At 39.8% G+C, this 22,580-nt stretch overlaps 1 protein-coding gene across 5 annotated transcripts in view; it reads left to right on the top strand.

Moving 5' to 3' along the window:
- Positions 1-16,118: 16,118 nt before the first annotated feature.
- Positions 16,119-22,580, top strand: part of TASOR (transcription activation suppressor) — a 51,913-nt gene continuing 45,451 nt past the window's right edge. For 4 of the 5 annotated variants that reach the window (XM_086367416.1, XM_086367414.1, XM_086367417.1 and 1 more), the window contains exon 1: positions 16,119-17,077. In XM_086367416.1, coding sequence (XP_086223542.1) covers positions 16,471-17,077 — 607 coding nt within the window. In that variant the 5' untranslated portion in view covers positions 16,119-16,470. Of the gene's footprint in view, positions 17,078-17,394; positions 17,400-21,247; positions 21,330-22,580 lie in introns of all 5 variants that reach the window. The other variant, XM_086367419.1, reaches the window with a different exon arrangement.

Below are 22,580 nucleotides of genomic sequence, written 5' to 3' on the forward strand. Positions count from 1 at the left end.
AATATCATAGTTGGATAGCGTATTCAGGAGGGCCTGAAAAGTTGTGGAGAATAATTAGCCCTAGTGTGAACACTTGTTTGCTTCTACCTAACAAGTCCTATAGATCAAAAAGGATGTCAGACTATTTTCAAGTAGCTCAACTGCATTCCAGAACAAAGCACAGGAATATTTACAAGGAAAAAAATATATATCCAACACCTAATAGGGTAAAGTTCACAGTGCTATTAGAGATAAATCTGAGAAAAGAAGTGCAAAACATGTACACTGAAAATGGTAAAATGTTGGAAAATTTAACACCAAACTAGATGGGGAAATGTACTGTGTTCATAAACTGGAAGCCTCAGGACTATCAAGGTGTCAACTTTGGCCAAAATTAATCCACAGATTTAACACAATCTCTATCTAGGTAGACTATTTTATAGAAGCTCAATCTAGGTAGACTATTTTATAGAAGAGCTTCCCTGATGGCTCAGTGGTAAAGAATCCACCTGCAATGCAGGAGACACAGGAGATGCAGATTTAATCTGTGGATTGGGAAAATCCCCTGGAGGAGGCAATGGCAACCCACTCCAGTATTCTTGGCTGGGAAATCCCATGGAGGGAGGAGCCTGACTGGCGGCAATCCAAAATGTTGCAAAGAAAAGAGAAAAAAAAAATGTTGCAAAGAGTTGGACACCACTGAGCAGAGAGATTGGGGGCAGGAGGAAAAGGGGACGACAGAGGATGAGATGGCTGGATGGCATCACTGACTCGATGGATGTGAGTTTGAGTGAACTCTGGGAGATGGTGATGGACAGGGAGGCCTGGTGTGCTGCAATTCATGGGGTCACAAAGAGTCGGACACGACTGAGCAACTGAACTGAACTGAACAGAGAGCACAAGCTGGTTCTAAAATTCGTGTGGAAACCTGAGACAGCTGGAATAGCTAAAACAACTCTGAAAAGGGTGAACAAAATTGAAAACCTTACCTAAAACTCACTGTGACTCTGCAATAACCAAAACAGTGTATTATTGGCATGGTAGACAGTCAACAGTCCCAACAGAGCGCAGAAATACGAGACATATGGTCTGTTGATTTGGTTTTTTTTTTTGGTCAGTTGATTTTCAACAAAGTTACAAAGGCACTTTAGTGGCAAAGGATAATGTTTTCAACAAATATGCTAAAACAAATGGATATCTGTTTTCAGCAAAAACAAATTAAGACCCTTATGTCCATCTTATAAAAATGCAAATAAATTGGAGACAAAAATATAAAACCTAAAGCTGTAAGACTGCTAGAGGAAATCAGGAGAAAACTTTGATACCTTGGGTAAGGCAAATAATTCCACAAATAATTCTGAGATATGACCCTAAAATTGTAATTCATAAAAGAAAACAATGGATAAATTAGGCCTCAATAAAATGAAAAACTTCTGCTCATTCAAAGACTAAAAAGTCACATACTGGGAGAATCATTTCTGCAAATCATATCTCTGATAGATAAGTCAAAGTATATATTAAAAAATCTGAAAATTCAATAATAGGAAAACAAACAGCCCAATTTAAAAATGGATAAACAGGGCTTCCCTGGTGGCTCAGAGGGTAAAGAATCTGCCTGTAATGCGGGAGACCCAGGTTTGATCCCTGGGTTGAGAAGATCTCCTAGAGAAGGAAATGGCTACCCCCTCCAATATTCTTGCCTGGAGAATTCCATGGACAGAGAAGACTGGTGGGCTATAGTCCATGGGGTTGCAAAGTGTTGTGGACATGACTGAGCAACAAACACTTTCAAGGTACGTGATATTTAATTTTTTTTAATGGACAAAAATTTAGAAATATTCAAACATCACTAGTTGTAAAATAAATGGGAGCTATATCACAGTGGGATACCATTATTTACCTATTATTTGTCTAAAATTTAAAAGATTAACCGTAGCCAACAGTTATGAAAAGATGAAAAAATGCTCAAAATTACTATATCACCTTATTGTTCAGTCACTCAGTCATGTCTGACTCTTTGTGACACCATGGACTGTAGCACTCTAGTCTTCCCTGTCCTTAACCATCTCCTGGAGCTTGCTCAAACTCATGTCCATTGAGTCCGTGATGCCATTCAACCATCTCATTCTCTGTTGACCCCTTCTCCTGCCTTCAGTCTTTCCCAGAGTCAGGGTCTTTTCCAATGAGTCAGCTCTTCGAATCAGGTGGCCAACGTGTTGGAGCTTCAGCATCAGTCCTTCCAATGAGTATTCAGGGTGGATTTCCTTTAGCATTGACTGGTTTGATGTCCTTGCAGTCCAAGGGACTCTCAAGAGTTTTCTCTAGCACCACAGTTTGAAAGCATAGTATGGATGGAGGTTCGTGGTACTTTGGACTATGAACCATTTACCACTAGATAAATGCAAATGAAAACACAATGATACCACTTCACCTTCATTAGGATGGCTACTCTTGAAAAAAAAAAAAAAAAACAGAAAATAAATGTTGGTGACAATGTGGAGAAATTGAAACCCTTGGGCACGATTGGTAGAAGTAGGAAAATGGTGAAGCTGCTGTGGAAAGTAGTGTGGTGGTTCCTCAAGAACAATGAAATAGGATTATCATTTGATTCACCATACGAAAGGACTGATCCTAAGCTCCAATACTTTGTCCACCTGATACAAAGAGCTGATTCATTGGAAAGGATCCTGCTCTGATGCTGGGAAAGATTGAGGGCGGGAGGAGAAGGGGGCAACAGAGGATGTGACGGATAATGGACATGAGTTCAGGCAAGCTCCAGGAGATGGTGAAAGACAGGAAAGCCTGAAGACTGTAGTCCACGGGATCACAAAGAGTCGGACACGACTCAGCAACTGAACTACAATGATGATCCAACAGTCTGATTTATGGCTATATATCCAAAACAATTGAAAGCAGGATCTCAGAGATAGTTGCACATCCATGTTCATGGCAGAGTTATTCACAATAGCTAAGATGTGGCAGCAAGACAAGTGTCCATCAATGGATGAATAGATAAACTGGTTTATACGTACAATGGAATATTATTCAGGCTTAAAATGGAAGGAAATTCTGTCACATGCTGCAATGTGGATGAACCTTGGGGGAATTATGCTAATAAGCCAATCACAAAAAGACAAACACTGTATGATTCTACCTTTATGATATACTCAGAATAGTCAAAACCATAGAAATAGAAAGTCGAATGTTAGTTGCCATGGGCTGAGGGAGGGAACTGGGGAGTTGTTGTGTAATGATATAGAGTGTCAGCCTTTCAAGATGGAAAGGGTTCTGAGGATTGTTTATACCTAATGTGAATGTACTTTACTAGGCTATACACTTAAAAATGGTTAAGATAAATTTTCTATTATATATACACTGCTGTAATTTAAAAAAAGGAAAACCGTGTCGCACTCGCTTTATATTTCATCTGCGCAGCAACCCCTTGAGGCTTTAGGTTATAATTATTATCTCATTTTACAAATGAAGAAACCTAGGTGCATAGTTAGAACATATTCTTAAAAGAATCCCATTGTACCTTAAACTATGTAAAAGAGTTGGCAAACTACCAGCAGGTGACCCCACTAAGCCATCAAGATGTTATGGCCCACCTTTGTTCCCTCTCATGAAATAATTTCCTTAGGAAATAAATTTCCTAAGGTCCTGTCCATTTAAGAGCCTTCAGCAGCCAGAACTTTGGAAAGAATTCTGTCCTGCCTAAATGTAAGTGCTGCAATTCCATTATTCCTATAAGGCAAACATAATACATACACATATAAATTACATATGTTTACATAACTCGTATCCTGAATATTTTAAAGAATATTTTTAGAATGTGATACAGAAAAGTGGCTGGGTTTTGAAACCTGTTTCATGAGCTTTTGCTCCCCTCTGCTGGAAAGTTTGTGTATATGCTCCTGAGGATCTTTTTGGCAAAAAAAAAGTTGACTTTTGTTTTCATTGGTGGTGGTAGTTTAGTCACTAACTTGTGTCTTGCAACCGCATGGACTGGATCCACCAGGCTCCTCTGTCTGTGGAATTTCCTAGGCAAGAATACTGGCGTGGGCTGCTGTTTCCTTCTCCAGGGGATCGTTCCAACCCAGAGACTGAACCCATGTCTCCTGCATTGTAGGCAAATTCTTTTCTGCTAAACCACCAGGGAGAAGGAAATGGCAGCCCACTACAGTATTTTTGCCTAGAGAATCCCATGGAGGGAGAAGCCTGGCAGGCTACAGTCCGTGAGGTCACAAAGAGTCAGACACGACTGGGCGACTAACACACACACACACACACACACAAACCACCAGGGAAGCCAGACAAGTGTTAGATTCTGCTCTCCAAACCTAGATTTTTCAATGAGGTGTCTCAGTCTACAGGTGTCTGATTCAAAAATTTCTAAATACACTTAAGCTATTTTTACAATCAAAACAATATTGTGGGGGACTTCCCTGGTGGTTGTCCAGTGGTTAATGCAGGGGGCTCTATTTCGATCTCTGGTTGGGGAACTAAGATTTGTGCTCACATACATGCTCAGTTGTGTCTGACTCTTTGCAACCCTATGGACTGTAGCCTGCCAGGCTCCTCTGTCCCTGGGATTCTCCAGACAAGAATACTGGAATGGGTTGCCATTTTTTTCTGCAGGGGATCTTCCTGACCCAGAGATTAAACCCCAATCTCCTGCATCTCCTGCATTGGCAAGCAGATTCTTTACCACTATGTCACCTGAGAAGCCCAAAATTGTAAGTATTATTTTTATACTTTATATATTTTGAGGTTTTGCAAAGCAAAGCAAAACAGGCTTTTTTTTTCTTTTTTTCTTTTATTTGTAAATTTGACTGGAGTATAATTTATTTACACTGTTGTGTTAGTTTCAGATGTATAGCAAAGTGATTCCATTATATACACACACACACACACACACACACTCATTCTTTTTTAGATTTCCTCATATAAATTATCACAGAATATTGATTAGAGTCCCCTGTGCTAATACAATAGGTCCTTGTCTTATATATAATAGTTTGTGTATGTTCATTCCAAGCTCCTAATTTATCCCTGCCCCACATTTCCCTTTTGGTAACCGTGAGCTTGTTTTCAATATGTGTAAGTGTGTTTCTATTTTGTAAATCAGTTCATTTCTATCATGTCTTAAAATTAGATTCCATATATGAGTGATATCATATGATAGTTGTCTTTCTCTGACTTAGTACGATAATCTCTAGGTTCATCCATGTTGCTGCAAATGGCATTGTTTCATTTATTTTTGTGGCTGAGTAATATTCTGTTGCATATATGCGCACTACATCTTCTTTATTCATTTGTTGGTGGACATTTAAGTTGCTTCCATGTCTTGGCTGTTGTAAACAGTGCTACTATGGACACTGGGGTGCGTGTATCTTTTCAAATTAGACCTTTCTCCGGATATATGCCCAGGAGTGAGATTGCTGGATCATATGGTAGTTTTTAGTTTTTTAATGAATCTCCATACTGTTTTCCATAGTGGCTATACCAATTTATATCTCCCCCAATTGTGTAGGAGGTTCCCTTTTCTCCACATTCTCTCTGGATTTTATTGTTTGTAGAATTTCTGATGATGGCCATTCTGACCCGTGTGAGGTGATACCTCATTGTAGTTTTGATTTGCATTTCTCTGACAGTTAGTGATGCTGAGCATCTTTTCATGTGCTTTTTTGAACATCTGTATGTGATCTTTGGATAAATGAGTGTTTAGATTTTCTGCCCATTTTCTGATTGAGTTAAAAGTAAATTTTTGAACATTCCTGTATTCTGTCCACAGAAAAGCACATTTAGAGTCTCAAGAGAATGGGCTAATTACCAAATGGCACAAACCACAAGTAGAATTCCTCTAGAAGGGTAACTGAACACCACATTTTCTTCAATTAGATAAATGTCTGGTGTTATGTTTCTATAATTTATGTAAATTGCAACCATAAACCTACCAATTATCCCATTTAAACTTGGCTGGTTCCCCAAGGAGTTCTTAGGGGAAAACTTATGAGAATTATTGTCTATCTTTTCAGAGCCACTGGGGGTTACTAAATCTCTAGATTGCTTTTTTTTTTTTGTCTTAAGGTCTACTTTTTCAAATCTCTTCTAAACAGGGATTGTTTTTTTAGTGGAAAAATAATGTAAAAACATGATTTGGGGTGTGTTTGGAAATATGGAAAAGAATATTTGAAATAAGGTATTTAGACGCAACCAATAATGTTTAAAGAATTTGGAATATTTTATGTTGATAGTTCACGATTCTCCAGGCCTTCTATTTAAGATTCTTTTTAAGAAATAGGTTAATATTAGGTAACTATTGAGAAATCTTTAAAACATAAAACTCAAGAAAAGAGCAAGCGCTCTCATCAATTGTCAATGTCAATTTACACATTGGCATTCTGTAGTAACGGATATAGACATACAGTAGGGTGTAGGTGTCAGTTGCTGCTGTCTTAATTGACTAAGGATACATCTCAGCTGTTATATTTAAATTATGCTGCTCCAGTGTTTGGGGTTTTTTTGTTTTTCCTTTTTATTTGGAGGGAAAAAACATTACACAAGTTTAAGCACTGGTGATAGGGCACAGAACTTCGTGCATCCTGGTGGAACACTATGTCAGTTTACTTTTTTAAAAAACAATTTTATTGATATAATTCACACAGTAATAACTATTGACATGTACAATTCGATGATATTTAGTATTATCACAGAGTTACGCAACCATCACCATAATTCATTCTAGAGTATTTTCATTACTCTAAAAAAAAAAAACTAGCTTTCATGCATTGAACCTGGACTGGTGATTCATTTCATATATGATATTATGCATATGTCAATGCCATTCTCCCAAATCAATCCAAATTCATCCATTCATCAATGGACATTGCTAATTAATGTTCTTTTAAAATCAGCTTTTACTATGTAGTTACTAAGAATTCCTGCACCCAGGCCCAACACGTGCATGTGCGCATGGAGGCTTCCTCATTGTTGTCGTTACTCAGTCGCTCTGTCGTGTCCAGCTATTTTCTACACCATGGATTGCAGCACACCAGGCTTCCCTGTCCTTAATCATCTCCTGGAGCTTGCTCAGACTCATCCTCTGTCATCCCCTTCTCCTTCTGCCTTCAATCTTTCCCAGCATCAGGGTCTTTTCTAATGAGTCAGCTCTTCACATCAGGTGGCCAAAGTATTGGAGCTTCAGTTTCAGCATAGTCCTTCTAATGAATATTCAGGATTGATTTCCTTTAGGATTGACTGGTTTGATCTCCTTGAAGTCCAAGGGACTCTCAAGAGTCTTCTCTTGAGAGAAGTCTGAACACCACAGTTCAGGTAAGGTAAGGTGGTCTTATATTCCCATCTCTTTAAGAATTTTCCAGTCTGTTGTGATCCACACAGTCAAAGGTTTTAACATACTCAGTGAAGCAGAAGTAGATGTTTTTCTGAAATTCTCTTGCTTTTTCTGTGATCCAAAGGAAATTGGCAATTTGATCTCTGGTTCCTCTGCCTTTTCTAAATCCAGCTTGATCATCTGGAAGTTCTCAATTCATGTACTGTTAAATCCTGGCTTTGAGAATTTTGAGCATTACTTTGCTAGCATGTGAAATGAGTGCAATTGTGCAGTAGTTTGAACATTGTTTGGCATTGCCCTTCTTAAGGATTGGAATGAACACTGATCTTTTCCAGTCCTGAGGCAGGGAGGGAACACAGCCCCACCCATCAGCAGAAAATTGGATTAAATATTTACTGAGCATGGCCCTGCCCACCAGAGCAAGACCCACTTTTACCCACAGCCAGTCCCTCCCACCAGGAGGCTTCCACAAGCCTCTTATCCTCATCCATCAGAGGGCAGATAGAATGAAAACCACAACCACAGAAAACTAACCAAACTGATCACATGGATCACAACCTTGTCTAACTCAAAGAAACTATGAACCATGCTGTGTAGGGCCACCCAAGACAGACGGGGCATGGCTGAGAGTTCTGACAAAACGTGGTCCACTGGAGAAAGGAATGTCAAACCACTTCAGTGTTCTTGCCTTGAGAACTCCATGAACAGTATGAAAAGGCAAAAAGACAGGACACTGAAAGATGAACTCCCTAGGTTGGTAGATGCCAATATGCTGCTGGAGAAGAGTGGAGACATAGCTCCAGAAAGAATTAAGAGGCTAAGCCAAAGTAGAAACAACACCCAGGTGTGGAGGTATCTGGTTGTGAAAGTAAAGTCCAATGCTGTAAAGAACAATGTTGCATAGGAACCTGGAATGTTAGGTCCATGAATCAAGGAAAATTGAAAGTAGTTGGCAAGAGTGAACACGGACATTTGAGGAATCAGTAAACTAAAATGGATGGGAATGGGCGATTTTAATTCAGATGACCATTATATCTACTACTATGGGCAAGAATCCCTTAGGAGAAATGGAGTAGCCCTCATAGTCAACAAAAGAGCCCGAAATGCAGTACTTGGGTGCAGTCTCAAAACAACAGAATTATCTCTGTGTGTTTCTAAGGCAAACCATTCAATATCAAAGTAATCCAAGTCTATGCCCCAAACACTAATGTCAAAGAAGCTGAAGTTAAATGATTCTATGAAGACCTCCTAGAACTACCACCAAAAAAAGATGTCCCTTTCATCATAGGGGACTGGAATACAAAAGTAGGAAGTCAAGAGATATCTGGAGTAACAGGCAAGTTTGGCCTTGGAGAACAAAATGAAGCAGGGCAAAGGCTAACAGAGTTTTGCCAAGAGAAGGCTTCCTCATACCAAGCAGCAGTTCTCAGACACCAGCTGGGTGTCCAGTGATTCAACTCAATTCTGACACTATCTACTCAGAGATAGAATCAGATTCCACAGTCCCACCACCTTATAGGGCAGCAGCAAGCTCAAGTTGTTACATGTGCTTCTGACTGACTGAATACAAATCAGAAGTTCCCATGGGTTTCTCTCTGGGTTTGAGTAATTGCTAGAACAGCCCACAGAACTCAGGGAAATCTACTTACTCATGAGATTACTGATGAACTATGTTGTTGTTTAGTCGCTAAGTTATGTCCTACCCTTCTGCTACCCCGTGGACTGTAGCTTGCCAGGGTCCTCTGTCCACGGGATTTTCCAAGCAAGAATACTGGAGTGGGTTTTCATTTCCTTCTCCTGGGGATCTTCCCAGCCAGATATCAAACCTGAATCTCTTGTGTCTCCTGTGGATTCTTTACCGCTGATTCACTGAGGAAGCCCTAATTTATCATGAAAGGCTATTTTAAAGATAAAAATCTACAGCCAGATGAAGAGATATACAGGGCAGGTTCTGGAACAAAGAAACTTCTGTTGTCTTGGAATTTGGGACTCGACAAGTTAGCATGTAGAAGAGATCTTTGTCCCCGATGTAGTGGCTCCCCAGCAAAGGGTCAAAAAGCTATCTTTTGAGGTTTTTATGGAGGCTTCTTTACATAGTCATGACTGACTAAATCATTGGCCAGTGGACAATGATTCAACCTCAAGCTCCCCTCCCCTCCCTGAAATCAAGAGGTGGGACTGAAATCAGGAAAACCAGCCAGTCACTTGGGCTGACAAGGAGCCCACACCCTGGGGTGGAATCCAAAGTCATCTTTGTTAACATATACCCAATTGTGATGGAAAGAGATTGTTGTAAATATCAAGATACATATTCTGCCTGCAGCATTTTCAGGAAGGACAAATAATATAGCAAAAGATCCTCCTTAATTCTAAGGGTTTGGGGAGCTCTGAACCAGGAACTGTGACTGAAGCCAAATATACCTGAGAAATATATCTTGGTCATCTGAATGCCAAATATATACATATTTCTTATAAATCACAGTAGCAAAAGGTCATGTTAACTATATCTTTTATTGCTAGCCTCTTGTTTTTTAAAGGCAATTTTAGTTTTTCTTGTTGGGCTTTTATAAATTGGAGAGAAAATGTCCAAAATTACAGTAAGTCTGAGTACCTTTCTGGTATTACGAAGCACCAAATAACACAGCTGTAACCTGAATCATGTCAAAGGGAATGCAAGCTCTGTGTTCAGTTGTTAGTCCGCCAAGGAGACTAGATGACTGATGACTGATTTGCTTCTGCCTGTCCACAAATCCTCTAGAAATTGTTCAGTGCCAAAAAAAAAAAAAGTAAAAATGAAAAGACTTGTGTTTGTAGGGGAGTTGGCGGGAGGTTTCAGTGGCTCAGTGGTAAAGAATCCACCTGCCAATGCAAGAGACTCATAAGACATGGGTTCGATCCCTGTGTGGGGAATATCCCCTAGAGAAGGGAATGGCAGCCCACTCCAGTATTCTTGCCTGGAAAATTCCATGGACAGAGGGGCCTGGTGGGCTATAGTCCATGGGGGTCTCGTAGATCCAGACACAACTGAGCATGCACATACATCCACGCATGTTCCTATTCATTCAGAATAATAGAGGGACCAAACAAGGGATAAGAAATGACACACAGGGGAGTGATGGGAATGTATTATGGTGTGACTTCATAATTTTTCTTTATTTCTGTTGAGAGCCTTGATTAACACACTAGAGCTCCTAGAGGCCTACAAGCAAGTAGAATTTCATTTACTTGCTGGAGACTGGAGTCAGAAGACAAACAAATTCGAGTCCTGCTCTGTCACTTATTGGAGCTATTCCTTCGAGCAAGACAGTTAAGCCACCATTTCTTCCTCTGCCAAATATGGCAATGTTTCTCTGGCAACTGCTATGAAGATTAAAGAGTTTATAGCCTGGGAAGCACCAGACTATAAACCCAGGGTCGGGATGCATCTGTTTATTTTCAGTCCCCAGAAGCCCAACCTAGGGCCTGGTAGCCGACAGGGTCCCGAGAATACTTGTTGAGAGAAAGAATGGTAAAACATCTGTGTTATTATTTCTTTTCCTCAAGCTTACAATCTTCCAAATTGAGTAGTGAGATGTGTTAAACCTTCTGAATTCCTACAACTTTCTTTTGCTCTCCTTTATTATAAAAGCATAAAATCAAAAACACTCTGAATTTTTTTTCATACATTTCACCACTGTTGGCACTTTTGGAATATACCACTTGCTCTTGAATTTTTTTTTTTTTTTTTTTTGCTTTGTGTAACTCACGCCCTTGGCAGCATCCTCGTCTTAGAAAACTTCACCAGCCACCACGTGAAGTTATTATAAACTTAATTCTTTCTTCAGATGAAAACAGCAGTGGTGTAAACGACCTTATCCCTGGAACTCTACTGGTCACCCAGCTGATAAAAACAGAATCACTCCCAATTGTTAAATCCTTTTTATTTCAACAAATCTTGGATTTGGCAAATGGTGTTCATCTATCTTCTCAAATGCAGTAAAAGGCATTTTGAATTTGCATTAGTCATTTCAAGGGCATTTGATAGACACACCGTAATTTATATTTTGGGAGTCTACATTTGCATATAATGAAGTTTGCTTAAAGCAAGATATACCAGTAAACACTTAATGGGTAAACCCAAATCAGGTTATGTGAAATAAGGATATTCTTGCCAGAAAAGAGAAGATCAGATAGCCACTCTATCCTTGGCAGTCAAAACACATTTCATAAACACCTATTGTATTCCAGGCACTGTGTTCTAGGCACTGCGCCAGGCTCATTATGGTAAGCAAACACAGACATTGCTCTTCAGCCCATGGAGTGGAGCATACATAGGTTCTAGCGGGGGCGGGGGGAGAGAGAGAGAATTCCACAAAGGAGGGAGTCATTACAAACTGAGGGAAGTGAAAGGTAAATAGCGTGAAAACAGCGAGGTTCTGTGAAAGCACACCGCACTAGGCGAACCAACCCTGAATGCGAGGAGGGTGATCAAGGAATTTTACACCAGGAAGTGAAGCTGCAGCCAAAAGAAGCTCAGGAGGAGCTCATGAGGATGAGGGAGGAAGAGCACACCACACTGGGGAAGCAGTGTGTGCTGAGCCTGATCACATGGCCAGGGGAGCCCAGCTGGGGGGCCAGACGGAGGAAGCACCCAGGAGCTTAGGGAGCAGGAGTAGAGAGGAAAGTAGAAAATGGTCAGGATTAGCAGGACTCTCTAAGCCCCATGAAGAATTCTTATCTTTGCCCCTTGAATAATGAGACCCTGCAGAAGCGTTTCTGGTTTTTTTGTTGAACTGAAAAACAACATCATACAGTAACACACGCAACTTTCAAATGTAGAGTTCAATATTTATATATATATCTTTATATATATATATATGTACTGCCCTTATAACTATCACCTAAATCAAGATGTAGAATATGTTCATTGTTTCAAAAATTCTTTCATATCCCCTTTGACTCAGCACCTCCTCACACACCTCCCTACTACAGACACATAAGGGAACCACTGTTCTGACTTTTATTATCATGGACTATTTGTGTCTTGCCCTTGTACTTCATGTGAATGGAATCATGCAATATATACTCTTATATCTGACTTATTTTCACTTAACATCATGCCTATGAGATTCATTCATGGTATTACATGTAACAGAAATCTTAGATGGGCTTGACTCAAATGACAAAAGTGGTGATCGTTTCCTAATGTATAGAAATAGCAAATCACTATGTTGTATACCTGGAACTAACATAGTGTTGTAAGTCAATTGAAATATGTTCAATTAAAAAAAATATTAGAAATGAAACCAAAACAAACCTTAGTAACAGCTCTTGACTCCTGGGTTTAGTTGAGATATGTAGTTACCAGAGTCAGCTGTGTAACTGAAGGGCTACTCACTCACATGCAAGCTCATCCCTAAGCTTACTCTTATTTCTAACTGAGGATTCCTTTTGTGCCTTCTCTTCTTTGCATGGACGTCTTTCATCCCAGACATTAACCATGATGAACTTCAACCCAGTTTGTTGTCAGGGTCTTATACTTCCTTGGGACACTCCCAAGAAATACTTGCTCAGTGAGTAATATAAGTTCTTTGGGGGGAAGAAGATGACTCCGTGGAAGAATTATTATTTTTGTAGCTCAACCATAAGGGAAAAAAATGGCAATTTCATATGTCTGTAATGCCTCTGAATAGGCAGTGGAGTTGTAGGCTTATAGCACTGACCTTATTCATAAAATGAACGAATTGAACTGATTTAATCTCCTTAAGGTTCTATGAGTTGGATTAGTGGTGGTTTTGTTGAATGGCCTTTATTTTTCTTGTGGATTAAAAAAATTTTATTTACTTTTTAATTGAATGATAATTGCTTCATTTTGTTGGTTGACTGGCCTTTATTATCTTTCCCTGCTGCTGATCAATGGAAAGCTTTAAAAAAAAAAAAGGTCTCCTAGCTGTATGCTTGAAGCAGGTACTTGTGAGCATCAAATAACATCTTTTACCTTGAAAAAAAATGTGAAATTGTTTACAAATGTTAAACGCTGTTATTACAATCAAATCTTTTTAGTGGCTTTGTTCACTTCAAAGGTATTGTTATTAATGCTTTTGTACATCAGGGAGTTTCTGTTCCGAAACATGGGGATCCTTCTAGAATCTCTGTGTTGGCTTTCTGGATGATTTTTAAGATACTGCTGTTGCACTCTTGGTTGAAATATTGGGTAATAACAACAGCTTCCAGCATGATTTTCTATATATATATTTTTAATGTTTTAATTAAAAATTTATATGGAAATGTTTTTGATTTGCATTGTTATGTTAGTTTCTGGTGTATAGCAAAGTGATTCAGCTATATATATGTGTGTGTGTGTGTATATATATATATACACATATATGTATGTATGTACATACACTTTATTTTATATTTCTTTTCCATGATAAATTATTATAAGACACTGAGTATAGTTCCCTGGCTATACAGTTGATCCTTGTTGGTTATCTGTTTTATATAGTGGTTCTAATGTATTTCTCCCCTTCTCCCTTCTTTCAAAAATGTATTTTTTTTTAGTTAAGTGGTGCATTTTTAAAAGCTGTTTATTTATGTGGCTGCACTGGGCCGGGTCTTTGTTGTAACCTGTAACTATAACTTTTAGTTATAGCAGCGTACATTCATCTAATTCCCTGACCAGGGATGGAACTGGGGCCCCTGTGTTGGGAGTGCGGAATCTTAGACACTGGACCACCAGGGAAGTCCCTCCTATTTTTAAAATCAAGAGTTGAACTGGTTTTTTTTTTTTTTTTTCTGTTTTCAATGTAAAATGGCAATTGTTGTCTCTGCATATTTAGTTATATACTACCTCACCATTCTCTAGTTTACTTCTGCGGTGGTGTTTTGTCTGTTACTGAGGGTAGGGGACAATGTAGATTTTATGTCTTGTAACCTTCGGTAGCTCTTGCTTCAAAACCTTATGTATTATGGTATTACCCTTAACCCCCCAGCCCCATGGACATACTGGGTATCTACTGATATATGCATATGGTTTCCTGGTGGCTCAGATGGTAAAGAATCCGCGTGCAATGTGGGAGACCTGGGTTTGATCCCTGGGTTGGGAAGATCCCTTGGAGAAGGAAATGGCAACCCACTCTAGTACTCTTGCCTAGAAAATCCTGTGGACAGAGGAGCCTGGTGGGCTATCATCCATGGGGTCTCAAGGAGTCCGATACTACTGATCGACTTCACATTAATGAATCAACAACAAAATTACCTTTTAGGTACCCTAACACCTGAGTTTCTGATCTCCTGTAGCCTCTACTATCAAGTAAAGCCTTTTCTTCCCAACTTTAAGGGTAACTTTTAACTTAAAATAACATAGCATTTTTGTGTCAGCTTGGCGCTAGTATTTTTATCAGTATTTTAAAATGTGTTTTTACGTTAACTATTTACTAAGAGAAATAATTGTTTTATATTATACTCACTTTCCTATGATATACCGAGCTTATTCAAATAGGTTGGGCAAGTCATGAGCAGCTTTTCTTATAAGATGTGAAACAGATATGATATTTATCACAGGACATTGGAATCCAATTTTGCTATTGTCCTTAGGAATGCTCTTTAAGTAGCAGCCACTGGCAAGGCCTAGGGTTTTATTATCATTACATATTTAGTCAGTCAACTCCTGGAGTTTGAGCATAGAGATATGGGCCCCAATCCTGATCCTACTGCTTGGAGATGGAGCAAAATGTCAATCCTCATTTCTCCATATATAAAATGCATAAAGATACAGAGCTGCTGTGAATGTTAGATCTTAAGAGAAGCAGGCAGTGGGAGGGTTGTTCAAGAGGGAGGGGACATAAGTATACCTATGGCTAATTCATTTTTATGTATGGCAGAAACCAATAGAATATTGTAAAGTAATTATCCTCCAGTTAAAAGTTAAAAAAAAAAGGCAGGCAAGGGCTAGTACTTTATTTAGAGTTAAATAGACCTGGCTTCAGATTCTCATTTTATTAAAATTTGTTCTGTCTTGCAACATTTTATCTCTTATCTATATAGTTGATTTACAACTGTAGTAAATTAACTGTAGTTAATTTACAGATTCTTCTCTATAATGGGTTACAAGATATTGAATTCCATGTGCTATACAGTAAATCCTTCTTGTTTATCTATTTGATATATATAGTAGTGTGTTTCTATTAATTCCATACTCCTAACTGCAACACTTATTTTAAATTGTGCATAATAGCATCTCCCTAACATCTGTTGTGAGGATTTAATGTACATAGTATATATAAATCGCTAGGTACAGTGCCTAGCATATACAAACAACGCAAGAAATAATTTCTGTATTCACCATTGCCCAAATAGTTTCAACATAACCAGCATAAGCTATTTTAAAGGCCTTCTAACTTGACTGTCTAGTTGTTTTAAGGTAAAACGATCGCTTGCTGTATATCTTTTAACGTAGCTGCAAATGTTTATATTTTTAATATACACTAGCTATAGGAAAACTGAAACAGCAATGGAAAATCTAAAAGCTAGTAGCCCTTCTCAAGCTCCCCAGAACCAAATTCTGTTAACATTAGGCTGTGAAGTCAAATCAAAGGACCAAGGAATTTACAGCTTTCTGGAGGCGTGCCACTGGTTCTAACCCTTCTAGATAAAAATAGGGGGGCGGGTGGGAGTAATCTGTTGTAAAAATGTAAGATCCAGTGGGAATAACAGGTCATTGAAGCGGGTCCCGTGGCTTTCAGGCTCTTATCGTTGCAGTCACTATCAAATCACCACTTCAAGCCTTTATATATGCATGCAAATATTTCACAAAGCCAGGATCATCCCACAACCACTGCCTCTATCCGGTTCTGGCCGATGCAAGTCGTGCGCGGAGAAGCGAGGTAATCTTGCCCGGAAAAAGGCGACGCCTGCGTTCCCAGGACTTGGCGGCAGCACGCCTCCCTCGCCTGCAGCACTGGCCGAACGCGCTCCGGGATCTCGCAGCTCGCCATGAGACCCATCTAACCCGCAGCCGGAGCGGCGTCGAGGTACTCGTCGGGCGTTGCGGTCGCCCCTTTTGGCGGGCTCGGGCGCTCCGAGACTCCGCCCCCTGGCGCCGTCTATCCGCACCCGCGGAGGCGGGCGCCGCGTCTTCATTGGCGGAGCGCTCCGTGATGGCCACGCCCCCTCCAGGCCCCGACGCCAGCACGTTGAGTGGTGGGGGCCGGCTGAAGAACTGCCCGAGCAAGGAGCGGCTCTCGGGGCCGGGAGGCACGGTTGGGGCGCCCGCTTTAGGGCCCCTGAGAGGCTGCTGGGCGGGGATAGCGGCCCGCGGCCACGGGGGGAAGGGGGTCGGTGGGCTGAGAGCAGCTCGGCGGCGAGGCCGGCCCGCCGCCCCTTCCCCCCACCCCCGTCGACCTTGTCGGCCGAAGCTTCCCGGAGCTCCTCACGCCGGCGCGATGGCGACTGCTGCGGAGGTGGAGGTCTCTCCGCCGACGGACGCGAACTGGGAAAGTGGCGGCGGAGACGACGAGATGAAGCAGACGCTTCCGGAGCTTGAGTCCTCCCCACAAAATGGCGGCGGCCTCAGCATCGCGGAGCCCGGCGGCGGCGCCGGGCCTGAGGAGACCGCGGCTTCCGAGGCCGCCCCGAGCCTCTGCCACGAGCAGCTTCAGGACTCCCCTGAGGCGGGCGCGGCTGCACTGCCCAAAGGCCCCGAAGAGCCCGAAAGACCCATTAGGAGGAGTTTTCAGATCCCCAGGAAGAGCAGAGAAAAGAAAGGTTGTGCTTCCCCTCTTTCCCAACCCCTCTTTCTCTCTCCCCTCCATCTTTTCATTAGAACCTCTCTGTCTCCTTCCCACACCCATCCGAGACACGTAAACACGCATGCAGCGCCAGCCGCCTCTCCCCTCACAGCCTCGGCCGCCCAGCTGCTGCGCTTGGTGCGAGAGGAAAGCGGTGGAATCACGCTCCCTGCTCCCCCTCTCCCCGTGGAAGTTGGAAGTAGCTATTTTGAAGCTTGTCCGTAAGGCTGCAGCTCCCAGAGAGGAAAGATGGTGCTCGGCGCCCCTCCTTCCCAGCCCCTGAAGGCAGAGAAGCTGATGTGTCCTCCTCTAAAGATGCTTCTGAGAAGTCTCAATGTGGAAATAACCCGTGGCCATGGATTCTGGGGCTTTCTCCAAGGCCATTGCATTGCGAGGACCACAAGCGCTTCTCCCTGTGGAAATTCTTCAGCTCTATGTCTACTTGAAATTTGATCGATGTCAGCGTCTTCCCTTGTTTAGAAATCTCCGTTAGATGTGATTCATGCACACTGCTGTTCTCCATCACACTTCATTTCCATGTAGTTTTTTTTACCCCCGCCCTGTTTTTGAAGCGCTAGATAGGGCTCTCTTTAAATCCAAGCCTTAGTTTGTTTTTTGTTGTATTCGAAAAGATGGGGAAGGTAGGTTCTTGGTGCAGTAATTTCCCTATGAAAAAAATAGAGGTCAGCTTTTGCCCAAGAGTCTCCGACTTGATTTTGCAAATGAGAGAACTTCAGCAAAAATTTTTTTGAGAGATCCAGTCTGGTTCGTGGAACAAAAATGGGAACAGTTACATTAACAACGTATTAACAGCATTACGTTTCTAAAATTTTATGCCATATTGTGACACCTTTCTCATGGAGGAAATTACCGTTTTCTGTTTTTAGAATACAATTTTTGACCATCCAGTGATTTTGGGTGCTCTGCCTGGATTTAGTCAATTTAAGCAGGTTTTTTTTCTTTGTTTTAGTGTGTGGTTCCGTTTTTCAGATTGAAAAGTAATAGGAATTTTCTTATTTGTAGGAAACGTTTTTTACTTGTAGCTTGAGTCTTGGTAAAGAGAATCTTGAATGAAGCATGTGCTTCCTCTCTGCACGTGCACAACCGCTACATTTGCACAGCTGAAATTGATAACCTTGTGTCAGTAAGATACGGACAAAAAAGTCAAGTTGTTCATTTCTGTTTGGATGAGAAAGCCAAGGGAATTCTTGGTGGGAGAAACCAGACTGAGAAAGATGAAGTTAAATCCGCTAGCATGAGGACTGTTTCTAGAAATATCTTTTGAGTTAATGTAATAGATGTCAGGGTTCAAGAGGATTCTTTAAGGGTCAGGATCATCAGTTCTTTTGGTTTATTTAGTTAAGATGTATAGTCAATATGAGGAAAATATATTTCAGCCTAAATTATAAATTGGTAGAGAATAGGTTAAGAGTAGATTTAGATGGGCTCTTGATTGTAAGTTTGAAATAGCTTGAACTTTTTTCGTTTTTAATTTTTTTTTTTTTTAGCTTGATACAGTTTTGCAGTCCGTTTTCTAAAAAGTTTTAACCAAAACATAAGGCACGATGTACCTCATTTTAACTTCTCATAGGACCAGAAAATTGGCCTAAAACCCCTGTTCTGTTTGAAATGTGGGATGGCACTAGGAACTGTTGGCTAGTGTGTGTGTGGTTTTTTTTTTTTAAATATGTCCAGAGGCTGCTCTAAAATAGATTTCATTTGAACACACTAAAAGATATAATTGAGGAATTAAGAAGTATAAAACCTCATTTTCTCCCCAGAGTCTCATGCTCCCTTGGGGAAAATTGATAGTTTCCATTTTCACTTAGAGGCAGAGGCTGTTACCTTTCTCCTCTCAGGAAGGTTTTGGTAAGGAAAGTATAACGTAAATGTTTTTCATGTTTAATGAAAATGAATAATTTTTAACTTGTGTAAATATTTTTACACCCAGCAGCAGCTGTTCAAATAGTGCAATAGCAATTTAAATAGAGCTTTTAAAACTTAAATTAGTTTTTACCATCATGGACTTCATCCTGCCCAACATGAAGGGAGTTAATACTTGGTGATGGAATTTCATAGAAAAATTCAACTTCTCATTTAAAAAAAAAAAGCTTTATCAGAAACAGTGCAGTAGGTTCTGCTAGTTTCACGCTTGATCCCCAAATAATACCCTCTTGGGAGACTTGAAAGGTAACACTTATGTATAGAATTTGGCTAGGTATTCATGCTGGTCATCTGAGTCTCTTATCATGAATATTAGATACCTCTTTTTTTTTTTTTAATTTTTTAATATTTATTTTTCTGTTTGGCTGTGCCAGCTCTTAGTTGTAGCATGTGAACTCTTAGTTGCAGCATGTGGGGTCTATTTCCCTGACCAGGGATCGAACCCAGGCCTCCGGCATCGGGAGCCTGTAGTTTTAGCCACTGGACCATCAGAGAAGTCCCTAGATACCTCTTCTTGAACTTTTCTGTATCAAAGATTCTGTTGCATTCGTATTTTAATATGGCAGGACTTTGCTTGTGACTGATTTTCCAGTAAAAATAAAAATTAGGACTTGTATTCTTGGTAACTTAAAGATAAACTTTTTTAAGTAGAACTTGCCTTTTCTTGGTCTTCACAGTAGCAGAACATTAAAATCCTGCCATTCTAATTAAGTGATAATATTGCAAACACTTCATAGTGCTTAGTAAGTTGTAGGTGCTGTTCTAAGCAGTTTATATGTGTTAATTAAATCTAAGTAATCCTATGTGTTAAGTGCTGTTCCCATTTTACAGATGAGGAAAGTGAACTACTGAGGTAAATAACTTGCCCAAGGTCACATAGCTAGTAAAAGGTGGAGTTGGAGTTTGAACCTAGGCATAAAATACTTCTTTTTCATTATAGAAAAGTTATGGTTTTTTTTTTAATTAACAACTATTAAATTTAGTAATGTTTAGTATGTCTTCATCCTGGGAAATTTTCAGATTGACAGATTATGTTCATTAAAAAATTAACACGTAATCAGTGCTGACAGATCTGTTGACTAGAGTAAAATTTTACTTTATGATTATTTGTTAATCTCTGCACTATAAGGAGGCACTGTTAACATTTTAACAAATTGTAGAATTGCATTTCCTCAGTGGGTGTTTCACTGTTGGCTTCTTTTACTCTAGAATCTAGTAGCGTAAGTCCTCAAAATCAGTAATTGACATAATTTTTCCGTTCAAAGTTCTTGGGAAGTGACGTAGTGATGATTGACTTTCTGGAAGATGTTTGTTGGTTAGTGCTATGTGTAGGGAACAAGATTAACAGCCCTCACGCACCTGCGTCTCTTGCAGGTGCATCACAAACTAAATGATCTCATGCATTTGTGTCCATACTGGTCTAGTTTAGGAGAATTAATACCCAGTTCTCCTCCCAAATCCCCATCTTTTCCCACAAAATTTGGCATTATCTTTTTGAAGACTTTGGGATTAAGTGTCTTAAGGAAATTTGCATGATGTTTTTAAGTTTTATAAGAATGACTTGGTTCCAAGTACCACAGGTTTCCATAGGTAGAAGTAAATCCGAGCAGTAAAGTATAGGCAGAATTCAGTCATCCACATAAAACATTTGATGCTGCTGCTGCTAAGTTGCTTCAGTCGTGTCCAACTCTGTGCGACCCCATAGACGGCAGCCCACCAGGCTCCCCCGTCCCTGGGATTCTCCAGGCAAGAACACTGGAGGGGTTTGCCATTTCCTTCTCCAGTGCATGAAAGTGAAAAGTGAAAGTGAAGTCGCTCAGTCGTGTCCGACTCTTAGCGACCCCATGGACTGCAGCTTACCAGGCCCTTCCATCCCTGGGATTTTCCAGGCAAGAGTACTGGAGTGGGGTGCCATTGCCTTCTCCGAAAACATTTGATAAGAGCATACAAATTCTAAGTAATGGAGGTAAACTCTTTGACATATTCCCCAGTCCAAAAAGGTCAAGTTTCATCTTTGTTATCTCTCTAGAATCCTGCTAGAATGTTCATTCTTAATTCTACACTTAATGTGTCAATTGTGATTTAGAGATGAATCATCCATTCCTACAGTATTATGTCTGTAGTAGTTTTATTAGACTGGAGAAGTGTGATTTTTAAAATGTGAGGAACAAATGGATATTCATTGTATTGTAGTCATTAGTAGACATCAGAGATGGATTCAGAGAGAATTGCAGACCAGTGTGATTGCCAGCCTACTCTTATTTCCTTTTCTTCCATGAATTACTGTAAGTTGAAATGTATATTTTGTATTTTCCATTGGTATATTTTTATAATATTGGTCCATCTTATTTTAAAAGTTTAGCTTGTTTTTACACTTAGGTGTGTGTGTGTATGTGTATATATATATATAATTTTTTTTTTTTACATTCACTTAATACAAACAAAGATTGGCATTGATACTAAATAAGTTAATAAAGTAGTTGAGGAAGAATGTTTCTTTGGCTGAGGAACAAAGCTCCTATTTGATGATCTTAATTTTATGCCTGTTCCAGTTACTTAAATTTAACATTGAATTCTTAGTATGTTTAATATGTTTTGTATGCTGCAAATAATATAAAATATTCTAGTTCTGATATGGTATAATCAGTTTCCTTATTTGAACTATGTATCTCCAAGTACCTTTCTAACTCTTTCCTTGAATCCCATAAAAACACATCTATAAAAGGGACTTCCCTGGTGCTTCAGTGCTTAAGACACTGCATCCACTGCAGGGGGCACAGGTTCAATTCCTGGTTGGGAATGTAGATCCTACATGCCATGTGGTGTGGCCAGGAAGGAGGGGAAAAGAAATGATGAAACACATTTATAATCTGTTTTGTCAATAGAGAAACCTTGTTAATATCAGAAGTCAACTCAGTAACTTATCTTTCTGATAACAGATGGTTGGAAAGCCTGTATATGAGCAAAATTATGTATTCCTTAATGTCTAGAAGAATTATGACTGCTGTTAGTTAACCTTTATAAACCAAACAGAGGGTGTTAGTTATGGCTTTTGACCCTGTTAAATGCATTAAATGAGAAAAATATTAAGAAATAAGAGTTAAAAGTAGACAAGAGGTTAGAAAGAACATGCTAGACATCAAATTCTTTTTTTCTTACAGCTAGTATCCATATAGCTAATACAATTTCTTGATCTAAAATAAGGAAATAGTTGTGTTTTTCCAGCTCTTGGAATGATTGGTTTCAGCTCTTATATATCCATTTACATCTTTTCTTGTACTTACAGTTCAGGATACAGATTTGCAGCTAGGGAGCCTGTTTTGGATTCCACCTGCCCTATTCATATATTAACCTTGGGCCAAGTTAAGTGTTAGCTCAGTTTCATTTGTGAAATAGCCATATTGAACTTCATAGGGTGATTTTGGTGATTAAATGAGATAATGTATATAAAGCTATTAGTACATACCTGAAAAGGAATAATGAGCCATTACTGGTTAAACTCAAAAATTGTCGGAATCTGGAGAATATTATATGAG

The sequence above is a fragment of the Bos grunniens genome, chromosome 22 (assembly GCF_055505025.1).
Source record: "Bos grunniens cultivar Pamir isolate PY7600 chromosome 22, Bosgru_T2T1.0, whole genome shotgun sequence".
NCBI lineage: Eukaryota > Metazoa > Chordata > Mammalia > Artiodactyla > Bovidae > Bos > Bos grunniens.